The sequence below is a fragment of the Cervus elaphus genome, chromosome 5, assembly GCF_910594005.1.
Source record: "Cervus elaphus chromosome 5, mCerEla1.1, whole genome shotgun sequence".
In the NCBI taxonomy this organism is placed as follows: Eukaryota; Metazoa; Chordata; class Mammalia; order Artiodactyla; family Cervidae; genus Cervus; species Cervus elaphus.
The window spans coordinates 36245548-36263756 of NC_057819.1; the positions used below are offsets into that span (position 1 = coordinate 36245548).

Genomic DNA, 18209 nt, shown 5'->3' on the forward strand with positions numbered 1-18209 from the left:
TCACTGATTCTTAAGATGTCAATGTTCAATCCTGTTGTCTCCTTGACCATGTCTAGTTTTCCTTGATTCATGGACATAACATTCCAGATTCCTATATAGTATTGTTCTTTACAGCTTCAGACTTTACTTTGACCACCAGACACGTACACAGCTGATTTGCTTTGGCCCACCTGCTTCATTCTTACTAGCTGTTGTTCAGTCCCTCGGTCATTTTACGACCCGATGGACTGCAGCATGTCAAGCTTCCATGTCCTTCACCATCTCCCAGAGCTTGCTCAAACTCATGTCCATTGAGTCAGTGATGCCATCCAACCATCTCGTCTTCTGTCGTCCCCTTCTCCTGTCTTCAGTCTTTCCCAGCATCAGGGTATTTTCCATTGAGTCAGCTCTTCTCATCAGGTGGCCAAGGGATTGGAGCTTCAACTTCAGCATCAGTCCTTCCAGTGAATATTCAAGGTTGATTTCCTTGCAGTCTGAGGGACTCTTAAGAGTCTTCTCAAACATCACAGGTCGAAAGCATCAATTCTTTGACTCTCAGCCTTATTTATGGTCCAACTCTCATATCCATACATGACTAATGGAAAAACCATAGCTTTGACTATACATTCCTGTGTCAACAAAGTAATGTCTCTGCTTTTTCATACACTGTCCACGTTTTTGATAGCTTTTCTTCCAAGGAGTGAGCATCTTTTAATTTCATGGCTGTAGTCACCGCAGTGATTTTGGAGCCCAAGAAAATAGAAGTCTGTCACTGTTTTCATTGTTTCCCCATCTGTTTGCCATGAAGTGATGAAACTGGATGCCATGATCTTAATTTTTTGAATGTTTTAACCCAGCTTTTTTTCTCTTCTCTTTCACCTTCATCAAGGGGCTTTTTAGCTCCTCTTCACTTCCTGCCATAAAGACGGTATCATCTGCGTATCTGAGGGTATTAATATTTCTCCCCTCAGTCTTGATTCCAGCTTGTGCTTCATCCAGCCTGGCATTTCACATGATGTACTCTGCATATAAGTTAAGTAAGCAGGGTGACAACATACAACCTAGACATACTCCTTTCCCAATTTGGAACCAGTCTGTTGTTCCATGTACTGTTCTACCTGTTGCTTCTTGACCTGCATACAGGTTTTTCAGGATTGCCCTTCACTCTTCCCCAGTAGCATACTGGACACCCTCCAATCTGTGGCGGGGGGCTCATTTTCCAGTGTCATATCTTTTTACCTTTTCATACTGTCAATGGGGTTCTCCTGACAAGAATACAGGAGTGAATTGCCATTTCCTTTTCCAATGGATGCTGTTTTTTCAGAACTCTTCACTATGACCCGTCCGTTTTTGGTGGCCCTGCATGGCATGGCTCATAGCTTCACTGAGTTACACAAGCCTGTTTGCCACAATAAGGCTGTAATCCATGAAGGGCACTAAGAACTTTATTGAAGAACCTATTCATCATTTTGTTGTACTACCTTAAGCCATTTTTCAGGCAATTTTATAATTCCATCTTCCGAAAGCTATTTTTTCTTTTTAAGCAAAGAACTGTTCCAGGTGCCTTTTACAGTCTTCAGGGAATTGAAATTTTTTCCATTAAGATAATTGAAGTTGTAGTATCTGGTAAATACAGTGAATGAATCAGAATTTCCCAGCCAAGCTGTAACAGTTTTTGTCTGGTCGTCAAATAGACATGTGATCTAGCATTATCCTGATGGAAGATAATGCATTTTTCTGTTTACTAATTCTGGATGCTTTTCATCAAGTGATGCTTTCAGTTGGTCTAGTTGGGAGAGTACTGTTGGAATTGTTTGATTTTTCTGGAAGGAACTCAGAATAGAGGAGTCCCACCATGTTCATAAAATCACCTTCTTTCAATGAAGACTGGCCTTTGGTGGGGTTGGTCATGGTTCACTTCACTTGCCCCATGATTAATTCTGTTCTACATTATTGTACGGTGTCCACTTTTCATTGCCCATCACAATTTGTTTTAAAAATTGAATGTTTTCATTATGTTTAAGTAGAGAATCACGTGGAAATACTGTCAGGAAGATTTTTCTTCTCAATTTATTCAGACCCAAACTTCAGAATGATGACCCATAACCAAGCTGGCGCAAATGATTTTCAACACTAGATCGAAATATTTTGAATATGTTGGCTATTTCCCATGTGACATATGTTGATCTTTCTCAGTTAATGTCTGCTTTGATCACTTTCATCTTCAACTGGTCTGCTTGACCATGGAGAATTGTCCAGCAAAAAGTCTTCAGCATGAAACTTTGCAAACCACTTTTGACTTCCTCAATCAGCCACAGCACCTTCTCCATACACTGGAGAAATCATTTTTTACATATCAGTTGCATTTTTATCTTTCTGGAAAGAATAAAATGTAATATACCAAAAATGTTGCTGATTTTCTTCCATCTTCAGTATTAAAGTGGCTACACAAAGATTTATCAATTTGGATAAATTTTTTTAAATGCATGCTGATAGGACAGGTGTCACAATACAATCTTAGCAGTTGTTTCAAATGAAATTAAAGGCAACTAAGTACTGCTAGTGCCACCTTACAGGAAAAAAACAAAACAATGAACAAACCTTTTGGCCAATCCAGTCATAGATGCTTAAATAACAGTTTGTTGCATATAAATGTAAAAAGATGATAAAGTAGAGGTGGAGGTTGAACATAGAGGAGAGGAAGGTCAAAATAATCTGCTACTGTTAACCTTTCCTTTTCAGCTGGACAGCACGAAGTTGTAGCTATAGGCACAGGTGAATACAATTACAGTCAGTGCATTAAGCCAAATGGAAGAGTGTTGCATGATACTCACGCCATTGTTACAGCAAGGAGATCTCTCCTTAGGTAAGGTAACAAATGCATTTAATGCCAACAAATATTAGTGCTGTTATATTAATACTAGCCTAAAGTAATCACATATATAAGTTATAATTTACAAGTGGAGTTTTACTCATCACTGAGCCAAGGATACGGTATTGTCTTGCTTACCTGAGCCGTCTTATATTTTCATGTCAGTTTTAGAAACCTTATATTAACTGCACTGTTTAGTCTGTGAATTTTAGTGTCTTCTATTATCATGACATTATGGACTAAATTTTAAAAGCCATGCAACCTATTTTTAAAGACAAAATAAGTCTTCATTACTAATTAAAGTAAATTGAGAGTATAGCCTTAGATCTGGACCAAGTAGTCTTAGTAATACTTCACCCCTGAATTAGCCATGCTTATCCAAAGGCAGAAATCAGTGAGTTTCCACTCATGAAGTTTGTACAAAGTCTACCATATGGTAAAATATCAATAAAGTATTTTTTAGACTGGCAGATCTCAAAGAGAAGGGGGGCTGAGGTATGCATGCCTAGTTTTGGAAAGAATCCTGTAATCTTAAAAGGAAAGCTATTGAGAAGTCCATGAAAGTAATACAGCTCACTGAAAACTACCTCTTTTGTGTTTATTTCTTCCCATGCTTGACACTGTCAGATATAGTGATGATTAATTTTTTATTACATATTTCTGATAGGATTAAAATTATATATATTTTTTTGAGTAAGCAAAGTAGTAATTGTCCCCTTGAGTTGTCTTTCAGGAAATCTATTTCACTTGTAAATTCAGTTTATGGGCTTCATTATGTTATTCCTATGCTCTTAAGTTTTTGTCTTCAGAACCACTACGTAACAGGATCCATAACTGTTTGCCTGTGTGTTTGGGGAAGAGAAAATAGAAATAACGCAGAAAATTGATACTCCTCCTAGGAGGCTGGGAGCAGAGATGTTCTTGAGAAAAAGGAGGAATCAATAGAGAAATGGCTCTTTTGTAAGAAATGATAGTTGAGTGCTTTCGAATGGAGTGGTAGTCGAGGAATGATGCTTTAAGGCAGGTCACAGGGCAAGCTGTGCTGTAGCTGAAGAACTCTCAAGGGACTTACATCTTCATTAAGTAAGACTAAGATGATTTTATAATAAAACTTGATTTATAGGAACATTGCTCATGACATGAATATAATGTTTAAGATATTTCATTTTTAAATATTCTTACTCAATAAAGCTCTGTCTTTTAGGTACTTTTATAGACAACTTCTACTCTACTATAGCAAAAATCCTGCTATGATGGAAAAATCAATATTTTGTACAGAACCAGCTTCTGATCTACTCACTCTCAAGCAAAATATCAACATTTACCTCTATATGAACCAGTTGCCTAAAGGATCAGCCCAGATTAAGTCACAATTGTAAGTATATGGAAGCTATTAAAAGCAACTAGCATGACCATTTATACATTCTGAATCCATATATCAAAAGAACAAGTAAATTCAAATCCATCCATATTTTCTTTCCAGCCTTGTAGGCTGCAAGAGACCACAAATTCATTCTCCCTCCCTGCACTCAGTCTTACCTATTACTATTACTTAAATAGTCCACATACTTCACCACTTTCTTTTATATGCTGTAGAAAACCTTCTATTCCTTTCTAGTTGTTAAGACTCTTATAAACTTTAGGAAGTATGGATTATGCACTCTTCACATACTAACACAAGAGTTAAGGAATGCAGTCTATTCTTGTATAGTCAGAACTTCATTGTCTTGATGAATGGGTAGCATCAGTAGCATGATATTTGAATAACACAGACAAAAAGAAAGTAAAATTCACTTCAAGTCTGACCATCTAGAGATAATCATGGTCTATAGTTTGTTTAAAAGCCTTCCAGTAACACCTTTGAAAACAAGGGTGAGTGTTCCTGTAGAGAAACCCTAAGAAAAATAATTTTAGATTTTATTGTTTTTCATATTTTATTGGAAGTGAATCTTAAATATAAATTGTCAGTTTTCTGTTTTCATTCTCTAGTTTTGTCATTATTAAAAATTTTCATTTGGAGAAAGGAAATAGCTCAAAAATTATGATAGGGGCAAAAATCAGATTTTTAGTTGATTTTAAGGGACATAGAAAATGGCAATAATATGAAATTTATCCTTGTGGAAGCTCTCAATAGGGTTAATTTCCACTTGGTTTTAACCTTGTGGAACAAAGTCATTCCATCCTGCCTTGCTTTGGGTTTGCCTCTATTTCTGTTACTGGAATTAAGTGTAACTGGCAAGTTACAATTCTTAGGTATATGCAGATTTTACTTCGTTGACTTTGATTTTTAAAGGAAGAAACTTTCTTTTCTTCCTCTAGGCGTCTTAATCCACATTCTATATCTGCATTTGAAGCCAATGAAGAACTAAGTCTCCATGTGGCTGTTGAAGGCAAAATTTATCTGACTGTCTACTGTCCTGCAGATGTTGTTAATAGAATAAGCAGTATGTCCTCAAGTGACAAGTTGACAAGATGGGAAGTGCTTGGTGTACAGGGAGCGTTGCTCAGTCACTTTATACAGCCAGTTTATGTCAATAGTATTCTTGTTGGTGAGTGAGATTTCAGTACCTCTTGGCCTCTTTCACTAAGTAATTACACTTTATTTATCAGTGTAAAATCAAATTTTGCATGCATGAAGCTTTCCTTAAGGTAAAATTCAGATCCACTATTTTGTTGAGGTTTTCATTTCATGGTAACTTGTAATCACACTTAGTATAATATGACTTTTATTATCTTGTGAGAAGGCTAAGAATTAATATTATAAGTTAGGCAATTTATGTATTCTGGCTTGAACATATGCTTTTGTTTGCACAATATTCAATGTTTCCCTTTCTTTTGGGAGAAAGTGCTTTTTTCAACTTCTCAGGTAAGCTTATATTTAGTTATTCCTGAAATTAAAAATATTAAATGCCCATTTTGGTTCTTTGCTACTTTTATACTTTTTAAAAATGTACTTGGTCATGAGTTGGGTTCTTTTGGTTTGTGGAGTAAGTAGGAAGTAAATAGAATACAAAATAAATGACATGAACTGATAATTAACTTCTTTCTTTGGTATTTATATTTGAATGGGTTTCCAGGTGTTATCTCATCAACAGGTATTTTGGACACTCAGTTTTGTAGTTTTCACAAAGCCCTGAAACTTTCAAAGCTTTAGTCACCCTTGGGAAACAATTTAAATTCTACCGTTACTTGACTCTTCTTTGTTTACTGTTAATTTTTGGTAATGATTGCTCACATAAAAACTTTAGCTCATCATATGAGTAATGTTTTGTTTTTAGAAGGTACTGTTTGTTTTCTTCTTGTGAGTTTTTTTATTGTTCTGTGTATTTTATATCCATTTCTTTAAGCAGTTCTCTTATGGACTATTTTTTTGTAGTTCTATATGTATACAAAATGTTATATTTTCTTGCCATTTTTGTTTGGCTTGACTTTAATAAATTATAAAAAGGAAATAATGATTATTTTTCTAGTATTCAGCTTATTTTCATTGTTTTGGAAACTTGTTTCACAATTCAAAAGATTCAAAAGGGTTTTCAGTGAAAAGTCTTAACTTCTATCCTAGTGCCTCAGCTGCCATTTTACCTCTGTGGTATCCATTGTTCCTAGTTTCTTGTTTCCTTTCCGAAGATGGTTTATGCTTATACTTTTTTAAAATGTTTCACCAATGGGATAATACAGTTTACACTTTTCTGCATCCTACTCTTTTCATTTAATAATGTATCTTGGAAATTTTTCTCTATGAAGACTTTTTTCATAATTATTCATAACTCTCTTATGGTATTTCTTTGTATAAACATATTATAATTTATTTAACCAGTTGTGAGTTGATGGAACTTTAGATTGTTTCTAATCTTTTGCAGCTACCAAATGCTACAGTGAACCTTGACCTTTTTGTTTGTCATTGACACAAAAGTAAAATATATGTAAATGTAAAATGAATTCCTAGAAGTAGAACTGCAGGTCAAAAATATATGAATTTGCAATTTTGAAAATTATTGCCAAGTTACTCTCCAAATTATATTATCACTAGCAATATATGAGAGTACCTCTTTGGAGTTACTTCTTTTTTTCCAAATATATATTCTTATAGATGATTTATTTCTTAAATTTACCTTTTTTCCAAATATATATTCTTATAGATGATTTATTTCTTAAATTTAAATTTGATACCAGAATTATTCTATGTTTTAGTTAAGCTCTCTCAGGCACTTCAAATTTTTCTTAAATCTTCTTTAAAGAAAGGCTATTTTCTTGATAAATGTCTACAGAATGTCTAATAAATATCTATGCATTCTCTAGAGTCACAACTTTGAAATGCAAGGCTTTCTTTGACTTGTGAAGAAAGATATTTTACAGTTTGTCATTTGTATAACATAACTTCATAATATTTTCGTCTCTTAAAAGGATGGACTCAAATAGATTCTTTTGAAATTATGTAGTATTTAGTGGTTTGGACTAGGGCTTAACAATTAGATCTCATAATTTGACTACCATCTTGCACATGGGAATGGGAACACCAGGAAGCAATAAAAATACTAGAAGACCTTGTAAAATTACTCCCGATCTCTCTCTCTGCGTCTTTATGAGACATATCTAGAGTTAATTAATTGGTGTTCTGCCTGACAAAGCCGAAACAGATTTTAATGTTTGTTTAAAATGCAGATTTCTCAGCTTCTTAAGAGCTCTACTGTCTCTCTGGGGGATAGCCCCGGGAATATACATTTTAAAAGGGCACCAACCAGTGATTCTGATACAGATGATATGAATGGCTCATTGAGAAATACTCAGACTGTACATTTAAAAGTGTGATATGTACAGTTAAAAGAATCTTGAGTTTATTTAAAGCTTCTCATTTATTATACAAATTCTTTTTATGCCATTTCTGATCATCCAACTCTAGTTTAAAAGGATCCAGTAATGTGGGATATAGGATTTAATGACCATCTATTCCATTAATTGAGTGCTCCAATTGATTTTAAAAATTACTCTTTAGAATTGAAATTTGCTTCCCTTTCACTTTGAACTAAATGACAGGTACAGATTAAATCTTGATTATTTGATGATAATGACCTTGTCCCTTTTTCTCGTCTTATGAAATCTTTTGCAGTTCCTTATTTTGATTCTTTAAAATGTAAGTTATTTTATCAATAATAGATCAGTTACAGGTGGAAAGAGAATTACATTTGAAGACTTTATTTTACTTTCAAAAAGTTTTCAGAGATTAATTTCATACTTTAGATGTTCTCAGATACTCATTTTGTCTATGGTAATAGTCTTTCCTTTTTTAAGAAAAAAATCTTAAATTTGTTTCTTTTAAAAGGCACTATTATTTTAATAGAAAATAAAAAGACAAGATGCTTTTTGCCTTTATGTATTTTCCTACCTAGCCATCACTTGTGTTACACATGATTTGTTTTCTCCAGATGATCTGTAATATGTAGGTGATAGTGTCAAAATGTAATGCCTCAGACTAAATACAGTGTTTCAGATATGATATGATCAGTGCATAGTTCTGTAATAATGATGTATTCTTTGATTTAGACACTTTTTATTAATGCAGCTTCAGTCTCTATGGGCATACCTCAAAGAAAGTGTGGGTTCAGTTCCAGATCACCACAATAAAATGAATATCACAAGTGTGGGTTCAGTTCCAGACCACCACAATAAAGTAAATATCACAATAAAGTGAGTCACATGAATATTTTGGTTTCCTAGTGCATATAAAAGTTGTGTTTAGACTATACTATAGTCTGCTATGTGTGCATTAGTATCATGTCTTTAAAAAAAGCAATGTATATACCTTAATTAAAAACTGCTTTATTGCTAAAAAAAAAGGCTAAATGTCATCTAACAACATGGGTTGCCAGACTTTCAATTTGTATCTCTGAAGTGCAATAAAGCAAAGTGCAATAAAGTGAGGTATGCCTGCATTACATACTTCAGCAACTGTTTCTGTTGACTTATATTTGTTTTGTTTGAGTATTTATTTTGTTTTTGCCTTCTAGGTGATGGGAATTGCAGTGATACTAGAGGCTTAGAAATTGCTGTAAAGCAACGTGTTGATGATGCGCTCACTTCCAAACTTCCAATGTTTTACTTGGTCAACAGACCTCATATTAGTTTAGTACCTTCTGCATATCCATTTCAAACAAACTTGGAATATAAATTCCTGAGTCTAAACTGGGCACAAGGGGACATTTCTTTGGAGATTGTGGATGGCCTAAGTGGAAAGATCACAGAAAGGTTAGCATTACTGATTTCTTCAAATATCACATATTACTTAAGCAAAAGAATGTATTTTAGTACAATTTATAAAACTTTTAACATTTTTCAAATACAGTTTTTTGAACTCTGAATAATAATGATTATAATAGTTATTGGGTGTGACTATGTTGCAGACATTATATTAATTTAAAAACTTTTTTTTTTCCTGATAAGAAGACAGGCCTAGAGAGGTTATATAACTTATTGAAGTTACTTATTAAGTAGTAGAACCAGCATTTGAAGTCAGTTTCCAGAACCTTTATTTCTCTAGTGATCATTATCATTAGAATTATATAATGTATTTGTTTTAAAAATTTGGTTTTCCCACTGAATCTGATTATCTGAATTTACGGCTCAGAAATCTGTATTTTTGACAACTTTCCCAAATATTATTTATGAACACTTGAGTGTGAGAACTATTGCACAGTCCTATGCTGATCTCTTGGAAAAACCCTGATATTCTTGGGGTTTTTTTGCTGTTGTTCTTTTTACAGATAAAGAGACTGAGATTCTAGGTTAAATATCTTAAAATCACCCAACTATTAAGTTAAACAGCTAGGATTCTGATCTGGCTATTTTATTTCCAAAGCCTTTGTTCTTCTCCATAATATATTATGCCTTTTAGATATACCTTTGTAATATCCCTAACACTGATTATCAAGTAAAACTAAAATCCTTCTTTTATGTGAACATACATTTATAATGGACTAATGAATAATGTTAAAAGTTTAAATGCCTAAATTTGCTTTCTTTGTGAGAGACAGATTTAAATTAAGATCCCATACAAATGTTTCTTGGTATGAACTCAATCAAGTATGAACTATTGACTATTTCAACTAGTATAAATTACACTGTTTATGCTTTGAATCAGCATAAAGAAGTGTATCTCCGTTAATAACATACAAACGAAGCAGGTCTTCTATGAAAGACACTGAAAACAGTTAACTGAAAACATACTATTAAAACAAAATTGAAATTAATGTAAAATGAGCTTAACTCATTCTTTATAGCCAAATGCTTGCTAGGTGATTGCAAACACAGAGAAAACAGGTATGATCTAATTATTCAACCCCAAAGTATTACATAAGGCAAAAAACACTTTAGCAATATAATCCACAAGGAAGAACTGTTCTGAGTAATTGTGCAACAAATAACATGATGTATCAGCATTCATAAAGTAGAAATTACAACAAGAGGATAAATAGAAATACACTGTTAGTGGAGGCAATAATTCACCTCTTTCAGTTAGTGGTAGATTGAATAGGCAGAATAATAAGAATATATCAGTCTTAATAATGTAGATTTGATTAATTTCTTTAAAATTCTACTCCGTAAAAATATAAAATATACCTGCTTTTCAGGAACCTGCAGAACATTAACAAAAATTGACCATACGTTAGACCACAAAGAAAGTCTCAAATTCTGAAAAGTATAAGTGATGTAGACAGTATTCTCTGATTGTGATGCAATAAAAGTGTAAATCACATAAAGTCAGAATACTTAGAAACTCCTTTCATTGGTCAAAAGAAGTTCTGTACCTTTTGACTCAGAGGGAATAGAAAATGAAAGCATAGAATATTTAGAAAACAGGATGTTTAATGCATTGCATTTCAGAACTTTTAGCTTATATAGCTAAAGCAAAGCTGAATGGAAAAGCCAGTTCTTTAGATGTTTATATCAACAAATAAGGAAAATAAACAGAGTGAAAAAAAATATAATACTAGAAATGTAAAATAAAGAGAACAGATGAAATTAGAAATGATCATAAAAACTGATTCTGTGGGGAAAAAATAGCACTGTCTAATCTCATATAAAATAATGATAAAGGAGAAAATTTAAAGAAATCATAGGAAACTTCTTTGATCACCATGCAAATATATTTGAAAATATGGGTGAAATGCATACATTTCAAGGAAAAGTTATTGCTAAAATTGGTACACAGGAGGAGAAAATCTTACTTTATTTTCTTGAGAAACCTACCAAGAAGATGCCCTACCTCTTTTTCGAAGAAAGCAACATTGTGAGGTGGTTCAGAGAAATGTTATAAACCTTTAAATAGCAGAAACTTCCAACACTATCTGAAAAGATGGAAAAGATTCAAATGCTTTTCTGAAGCATCATTGATCATGTGTGCATGCTCAGTCATATTTAACTCTTTGTGACCCCGTGAACTGTAACCCACCAGGCTCCTCTATCCATGGGGCTTTTCAGGCAAGAATACTGAACTGGGTTGCCATTTTCTTCTCTAGGGGATCTTATTGACCCAGGGATTGAACCCACCTGTCCTGCATCTCCTGCATTGTCAGGCAGATTCTTTACCACTGAGCCACCTGGGAAGCCCTATATCATTGGTGCTTAAGTTTGATAGAAGATTTCACACCCACCCCCAAAAGTTACAGACCAAGCTCACTTTTATATCCAAGCAAAATTGCTAAATAAAATATTAGGAAGCAGGACCTTAAAATAATATATTTTATGCAGTACTAAGTGGCAGTTTTTTTGGAACTGTGAGGAAAATAGCATAATAAAAATACCAAATTAGAAACTCTTATTAATAAATTTGTTATATTAATTGATGTAGGGAAAAACACCATATTTCACCTCTATATTCCAAGAAGACATACAGTACAGCTCTACAACTATTCTAGACAAAAGATACCCGATAAGAAAGGAATAGATATTTTTGTTAAGAATAAAGTGTATCTTTTATTAGTCCGAAAGTATCATCATGATTCATGATGAAATCTCAGAGTCATTTCCTACTAGCATCCCAAACAGCACATTATTATTTACTGTTATTGTTGTTATTTAAGATGTTGTTTAATGCATTTAACAAAAGAAAGGAGAGACACAAAATATTGGAAAGGAGGAGGTAAAATGACTGTTTTCATTATGGTATCATTTTGTAACTGAAAAGTCCAAGAGAATCATCTGAAAAACCACCACAAAAAAAGGTATCATGGTGGAAAATTAGTATATAGAGATTAGTACATTTTGTTAACAAGAGTGTCTGTTAACTATTGCTGCATATACTATTGTTTTAGAGGCTTAAAACAACAACCAGTTTTTACTGCTCCCAAGTCCTTAGGTCATGTGAGTTGGATTTGGTCAAGCTCTCCCATGTGTGTGGGGTCAGCTGTAGGTCAACTGTAAGGCAGCTTGGCTGATCTTAGAGGGACAGCTGGGCTCTCATCTTCTAGTGGACCAATCTCTGCAGGTTAATATGGTAGCGGAAGGAGTTCCAAGACATAGAAACACAAAACTGCTTGCAGCTCAGGCTTGCAACTGGCAAAGTATTTTATTGACCAAAACAAGTTACAAGGCCAGTCCAAATTCAAGAGAAGGAAGAATAAGTCGTAGTTGTTGATGGAAGAATCTGAAAAATTATATTGTCAAGAGCATGCAGACAAGAATAAAGGATTTTGACAGTTTTGCAATCTTATCACAAAAACAACTGAGAAGGTATAATGAAGGGAAAGAGTTACAGAAGCAAGAAAGCTATGATATGTAAACCTATTTTTATTAGAAACATAGAAAAATATATATTTACATGTGTACACAAATGCACATGTATATATGAAGGGTGATGAAGTGCATATATTTTACTTTTTTAGGGAGTCAAAATTTACATTAAAATGTATAATTTCATGAGTTGAGATATATATATATATATGATATATATATATACACACACACACACACACCTGTGTAATCATTACCCCAGTCAAAATTCAGGACGCTTTCTGCATCTCAAAAAAGATTTCTATTCCCTCATCTAGTCAGTCCCTGGCAGAACCACTATCTTAATTTGGATCACTATAGATTAACTTTGCCTCAAATAGTAGAAATGTTCCAAATATGCATCTTTTGCTTTAATTTTTAATGTAATACTCTGATCACATAAACTAATTTTATCAAAGAAATTAGCTTCAGAAAGCAGTTAAATATTCAGAATAATTTTATATAGAAAATTTCACTATATTCTCTGTGCATAATTGAGATAAATATATATTTTGTGTTGATTTTAATCCCTGTAAGTGCTAACATAAATCATTAAGTAATGATTAGTGATTGTTTCTTTCTTTTCTACTTTAGTTCCCCATTTAAAAGTGGTGTGTCAATGGCAAGTCGGCTTTGTAAGGCTGCAATGTTAAGTCGATTTAACCTGCTTGCCAAAGAAGCTAAAAAAGAAGATATACTTGAAGCTAGTACATATCATGCAGCTAAGGTAAGTCTTTAAAAGAATGAAATTGATCATTGAAATAAAAATTTTAAGATAATAATACTGTGGTAATTTGATGATACATAGCAAAATAATGGTTAAATAATTCCTGATATTGCCATGTAGTGGTAAAATTAGTTTTTAAATGGATATTTTGGAAATTGGATATGTGAATAAGTTTTACCACTTTTAGTAGCTCCCTCAGTATGGTATGTACCAACCTTGGCAATATTGCTAAAAACCTGCTGGTCATACCCAGAGAAACAAAAAGGTAATAAAATATCTTTTGTGTATGATATTAACTATGTTAACTATAGTATTTCAATATTCTAAAATAATGCATTACTGTATTCATATAAATTACTTTGCTTATCTTCCTAAGTTGTGAAACACCTTTGAGTTTGTGATTTGGGCTTAAGTGATACATAGAGAGCCTTTTATATCTTTAAAAATACACTCAAAAAAGTGTACTAAATACTAAATACTAAAAAATAGTATTACAAACAATGCATATTTAAGTAGAGAACTTGGAAATCTTTCTTAAATGCAGATGGGAAATATAGCTTGTAATCCTACCTACTATTCCAGTATAATACTCCTAATTTTATAAGCATGTTATTTCATTTTCTTGTCATGTATTTATATTTTTTGTGTATGTGTGCTAAGTCACTTCGGTCATGTCCGACTCTTTGTGACCTCATGGACTATAACCCAACAGGCTCCTTTGTGCATGGGATTTCCCAGGCAAGAATACTGGAATGGGTTGCCATTTCCTTCTCCAGGCAGTCTTCCCAACCCAGGGATTAAAGTCACATTTTCTGCTTGGCAGGCAGATTCTTTACCACTGAGCCCGCTGGAAAGCTCTGTGCTCATACTTGATGTGCTTTTTAGTTAACTCTTTTTATTCAGCATGCTATGAACTGAGCCGTGTCATAATATGAAATATCCATGTTTTCAAGTTATGAAATATATGTTGTTTTTGATAACCTAATTTCCTTTTCAGTAACAATATAGTATTGTATGAAAGTCTTAATTTCACCAATATCTTAATGCTCAAACTGTATAATGCTCAAACCTGTAAAGCAATCAATATTAATGGTAGTTAGTTTGTATATACACACATTTTTAAGTATAAAAGCTTACCCTAGATAATTTCTGATTTTGGCTGCATAAAGAGGTTTCAAGTCATCTCTGTAAAAAAACAGAGATTATTTCTGTGATAAAATTGGACAAATTAGTCAAAAGATAAAAACCGTTTTCACAACTCTAGAAATTTACTAAAGGCAGAAAACACATTGGAAATTGTATATTCTTGTAAAACTTAGAACTCTCGGAAAGAACAGCAGGAATTTGTGAAACCGTTGCCCAAAGGTGATCCTGTTCTCTCTCCTTCCTCTCTGCTGGTTTGAATGGCAAGAACTATAGTTTTATGAGATTGAAAATACTACCAAAAGTAGTAGATTTTCTGGACTTGACTTTGGGCAAGAGGTGAGCATTTGTCACTTTTTCAACTAAATGTGCCAAACCTGGTAGGGGGGAAAATGGCAAAAATCAATAACTGATGCAAGGCTGCAGTCCTGGTTGGAGCAAGTGATATACAAAAGAATAACTTGACAGGTAGATATTGGAATTGAAAGAGCCATGGAAGAGTTGAAAGAAATTCTCTATATATCCTTGGTTGACCAAGAAATTACACTCACGTGCAAGTGAGACTCAAGAGAACCCGGTAGAGAGTGAAAAGTGTGAAATAGAACTGCCTGCAACATTAAATACACTGTACCACACATCCCTCCCCAAATTAATTGATCATAAGAAGGTAGAAGCCTTATAACTTTAAAGTGTTGAGTGTAATGCCTGCTGAAATTATTTGCTTATCATGAAGCTTTGCAGATACAGGATAACTACTAGGAAACCAGGCTAAAACAGAAACTGGAAAGAGACAGTACACACCATAGGTGAAAACAGAGCTTAAAATTTCAACATGCAGAAAACAAAAACAAAACCTTACAGAAAAATAGAATCCAGAGTTACTATATTATCCAAAAAGTCTCTTTCACCCCAAAATTATGGGATATGTAAAAACAGGAGAGTAAAATAAAATCTATACTTAGGAAGGATAACATTCACAAGAAACTGGTTCTGAGAGGATTCCAATTTTGAATACAGCAGAGTCTTCAACTGTTAGAAATACGTTCAAGTTATTAAAGGAAAGTGTAACAATGTTTTAGTAAACAGGTAATCTCAGCAGAGAAATAGAAACTCAAAAAACAGAAAATGCAAAAGTCAAAAAACTCAAAACTCAGGAAAAAAAAAAAACCCAGATGAATATTCTAGGACTGAAACAATAAATAATAAATGAAATGAATAATTCTCTAGATAGACTCAATAGTACATGTGAGATTGCAGAAAAATATCAATGGGGTTTGAAGATAAATCAAAATAATTTTAAAGGACAGAATGAAGCAAATAAAAGAAAAATTGACAGAACTTCAGAGATTTGTGGAGCAATATTAAGTGTACCAACTTAGGTTTACTAGAAATTCTAGAGAAAAGGAGAAAAGGATCAACAAAATATTTGAAGAAATTACTGAAAAAAATTCCCATATTTGATGAAAAACATTAACAGACCCAAGATGCTCAAAAAATCCCAAGAAAGAAGAAAAAATAAGATTCACATCTAGATACATCATAGACAAGCTGATTAAGACCAAGACAAAGAGAAAATCTTGAGTTTCTGTGTATTACCAGGATTATGTCAGTATCAATCTGAAGTAAACTATGGTAAGAAAAAGAAGCATATTGTAATTCCTGAAATAGTCATGAAGACAATAACTTGAAAGCTATTGCTAAAATAGCAGCAGAGGAATTAAAATGCTGTCCTAAAAAATTCATTTTTAAAAAGACTAGAAGGCAGTAAAGCAGCAAAGAAATAAAAGACACAGGACTTGGGAAATAAATAGTGAAATGGCAGACATAAAGCCACTTATCAATAATTGAATATTTAAATATTTAGAATATTTGAATATTCTAAAATCTCAAAAATGACAGAATGATCTCGGTTTGTTTCTAAGGCAAACCACTCAACATCACAGTAATCCAAGTCTATGCCCCAACCTCTAATGCCGGAGAAGCTGAAGTTGAATGGTTTTATGAAGACCTACAAGACCTTCTAGAACTAACACCAGATGAAGATGTCCTTTTCATCTTAGGGGATGAGAATGCAAAAGTAGGAACTCAGGATATACCTGGAGTAACAGACATGTTTGGCCTTGGAGTACAAAATGAAGCAGGGTAAACGCTAACAGAGTTTTGCCAAGAGAACGCACTGGTGATAGAAAACACCCTCTTCCAATAACATAAGAGATGACTCTACACATGTGGTCAATACTGAAATCAGATTGATTATATTCTTTGGAGCCAAAGATGGAGAAGCTCCATACAGTCAGCAAAAACAGGACCTAGAACTGACTGTGGCTCAGATCATGAGCTCCTTATTGCAAAATTCAGACTCAAATTGAAAAAAGTAGGGAGAACCACTTGGTCATTAGGTATGACCTAAATCAAATACCTTGTGATTATACAGTGGAAGTGACAGATTCAAGGGATTAAATCTGATAGAGTGCCTAAAGAACTATGGATGGATGTTCGTAACATCGTACGGGAGGCAGTGACCAAAATCATCCCAAAGGAAAAGAACGACAAGAAAGCAAAGTTATCTGAGGAGGCTTTAACAAACAGCTGAGGAAAGAAGACAAGCGAAAGGCAAGGGAGAAAGGGAATGATATACCCAGCTGAGTGCAGAGTTCCAGAGAATAGCAAGGAGAGATAAGAAAGACTTCTTCAGTGAACAGTGCAACAACAACAAAAAAAAATAGAGGAAAACAATAGAATTTGAAAGACTAGAGATCTCTTCAAGAAAATTTTAGAGATACTAAGGGAACATTTCATGCAAGGATGGACACAATAAAGGACAGAAATGGGAAAGACCTAACAGAAGCAGAAGAGATTAAAAAGAGGTGGGAAAAATACACAGAAGAACTATACGAAAAAGGTCTTAATGACCCAGATAACCATGATGGTGTGGTCACTCTCCGAGGGACAGACATTCTAGAGTGTGAATTCAGGGGGTCTTAGGAAGCATTATGATGAACAAAGCTAGTGGAGGTGATGGAATTGCAGCTGAACTATTTCAAATCCTAAAATATGATGATGTTAAAAAAAAAAAAAGAATTCCAGAAAAGCATCCATTTCTGCTTCATTGATTACACTAAAGCCTTTGACTGTGTGGATCACAACAAACTGTGGAAAATTCTTCAAGAGATGGCAATACTAGACCATCTTACCTGCCTGCTGAGAAACCTGTATGCAAGTCAAGAAACAATAGTTAGAACTGGACATGGAACAATGGGTTGGTTCAAAATTGGGAAAGGAGTAGGTCAAGGCTGTATATTGCCACCCTGCTTATTTAACTGATATGCAGAGTACATCATGAGAAATGCCGGGCTAGATGACTCACAAACTGGAATTTAAGATTGCTGAGAGATAACTGCGTATCAGCAACCTCAGATATGCAGATGATACCAATCTAATGGCAGAAAGTGAAAAGGAACTAAAGAGGCCCCTGATGTGGATGAAAGAGGAGAGTAAAAAAGCTGGCTTAAAACTCAGCATTCAAAAAGCTAAGATCACGGCATCTGGTCCCATCACTTTATGGCAAGTAGATGGGGAAACAATGGAAACAGTGACAGGCTTTATTTTCTTGAGCTCCAAAATCACTGCAGACGGTGACTGCAGCCATGAAATTAAAAGACACTTGCTCCTTGGAAGAAAGGACAAACCTATACAGCATATTACAAAGCAGAGACATCACTT

General features: G+C 33.9%; 1 protein-coding gene across 2 annotated transcripts in view; it reads left to right on the top strand.

Moving 5' to 3' along the window:
- Positions 1 to 18209, top strand: part of ADAD1 (adenosine deaminase domain containing 1) — an 80059-nt gene that overhangs the window by 24011 nt on the left and 37839 nt on the right. For both annotated transcript variants that reach the window (XM_043902347.1, XM_043902346.1), the window contains exons 7-11: positions 2722 to 2845; positions 4056 to 4226; positions 5171 to 5400; positions 8857 to 9094; positions 13211 to 13343. In XM_043902347.1, the coding sequence (XP_043758282.1) occupies positions 2722 to 2845; positions 4056 to 4226; positions 5171 to 5400; positions 8857 to 9094; positions 13211 to 13343 (896 nt within the window). The remainder of the gene's footprint in view (positions 1 to 2721; positions 2846 to 4055; positions 4227 to 5170; positions 5401 to 8856; positions 9095 to 13210; positions 13344 to 18209) is intronic.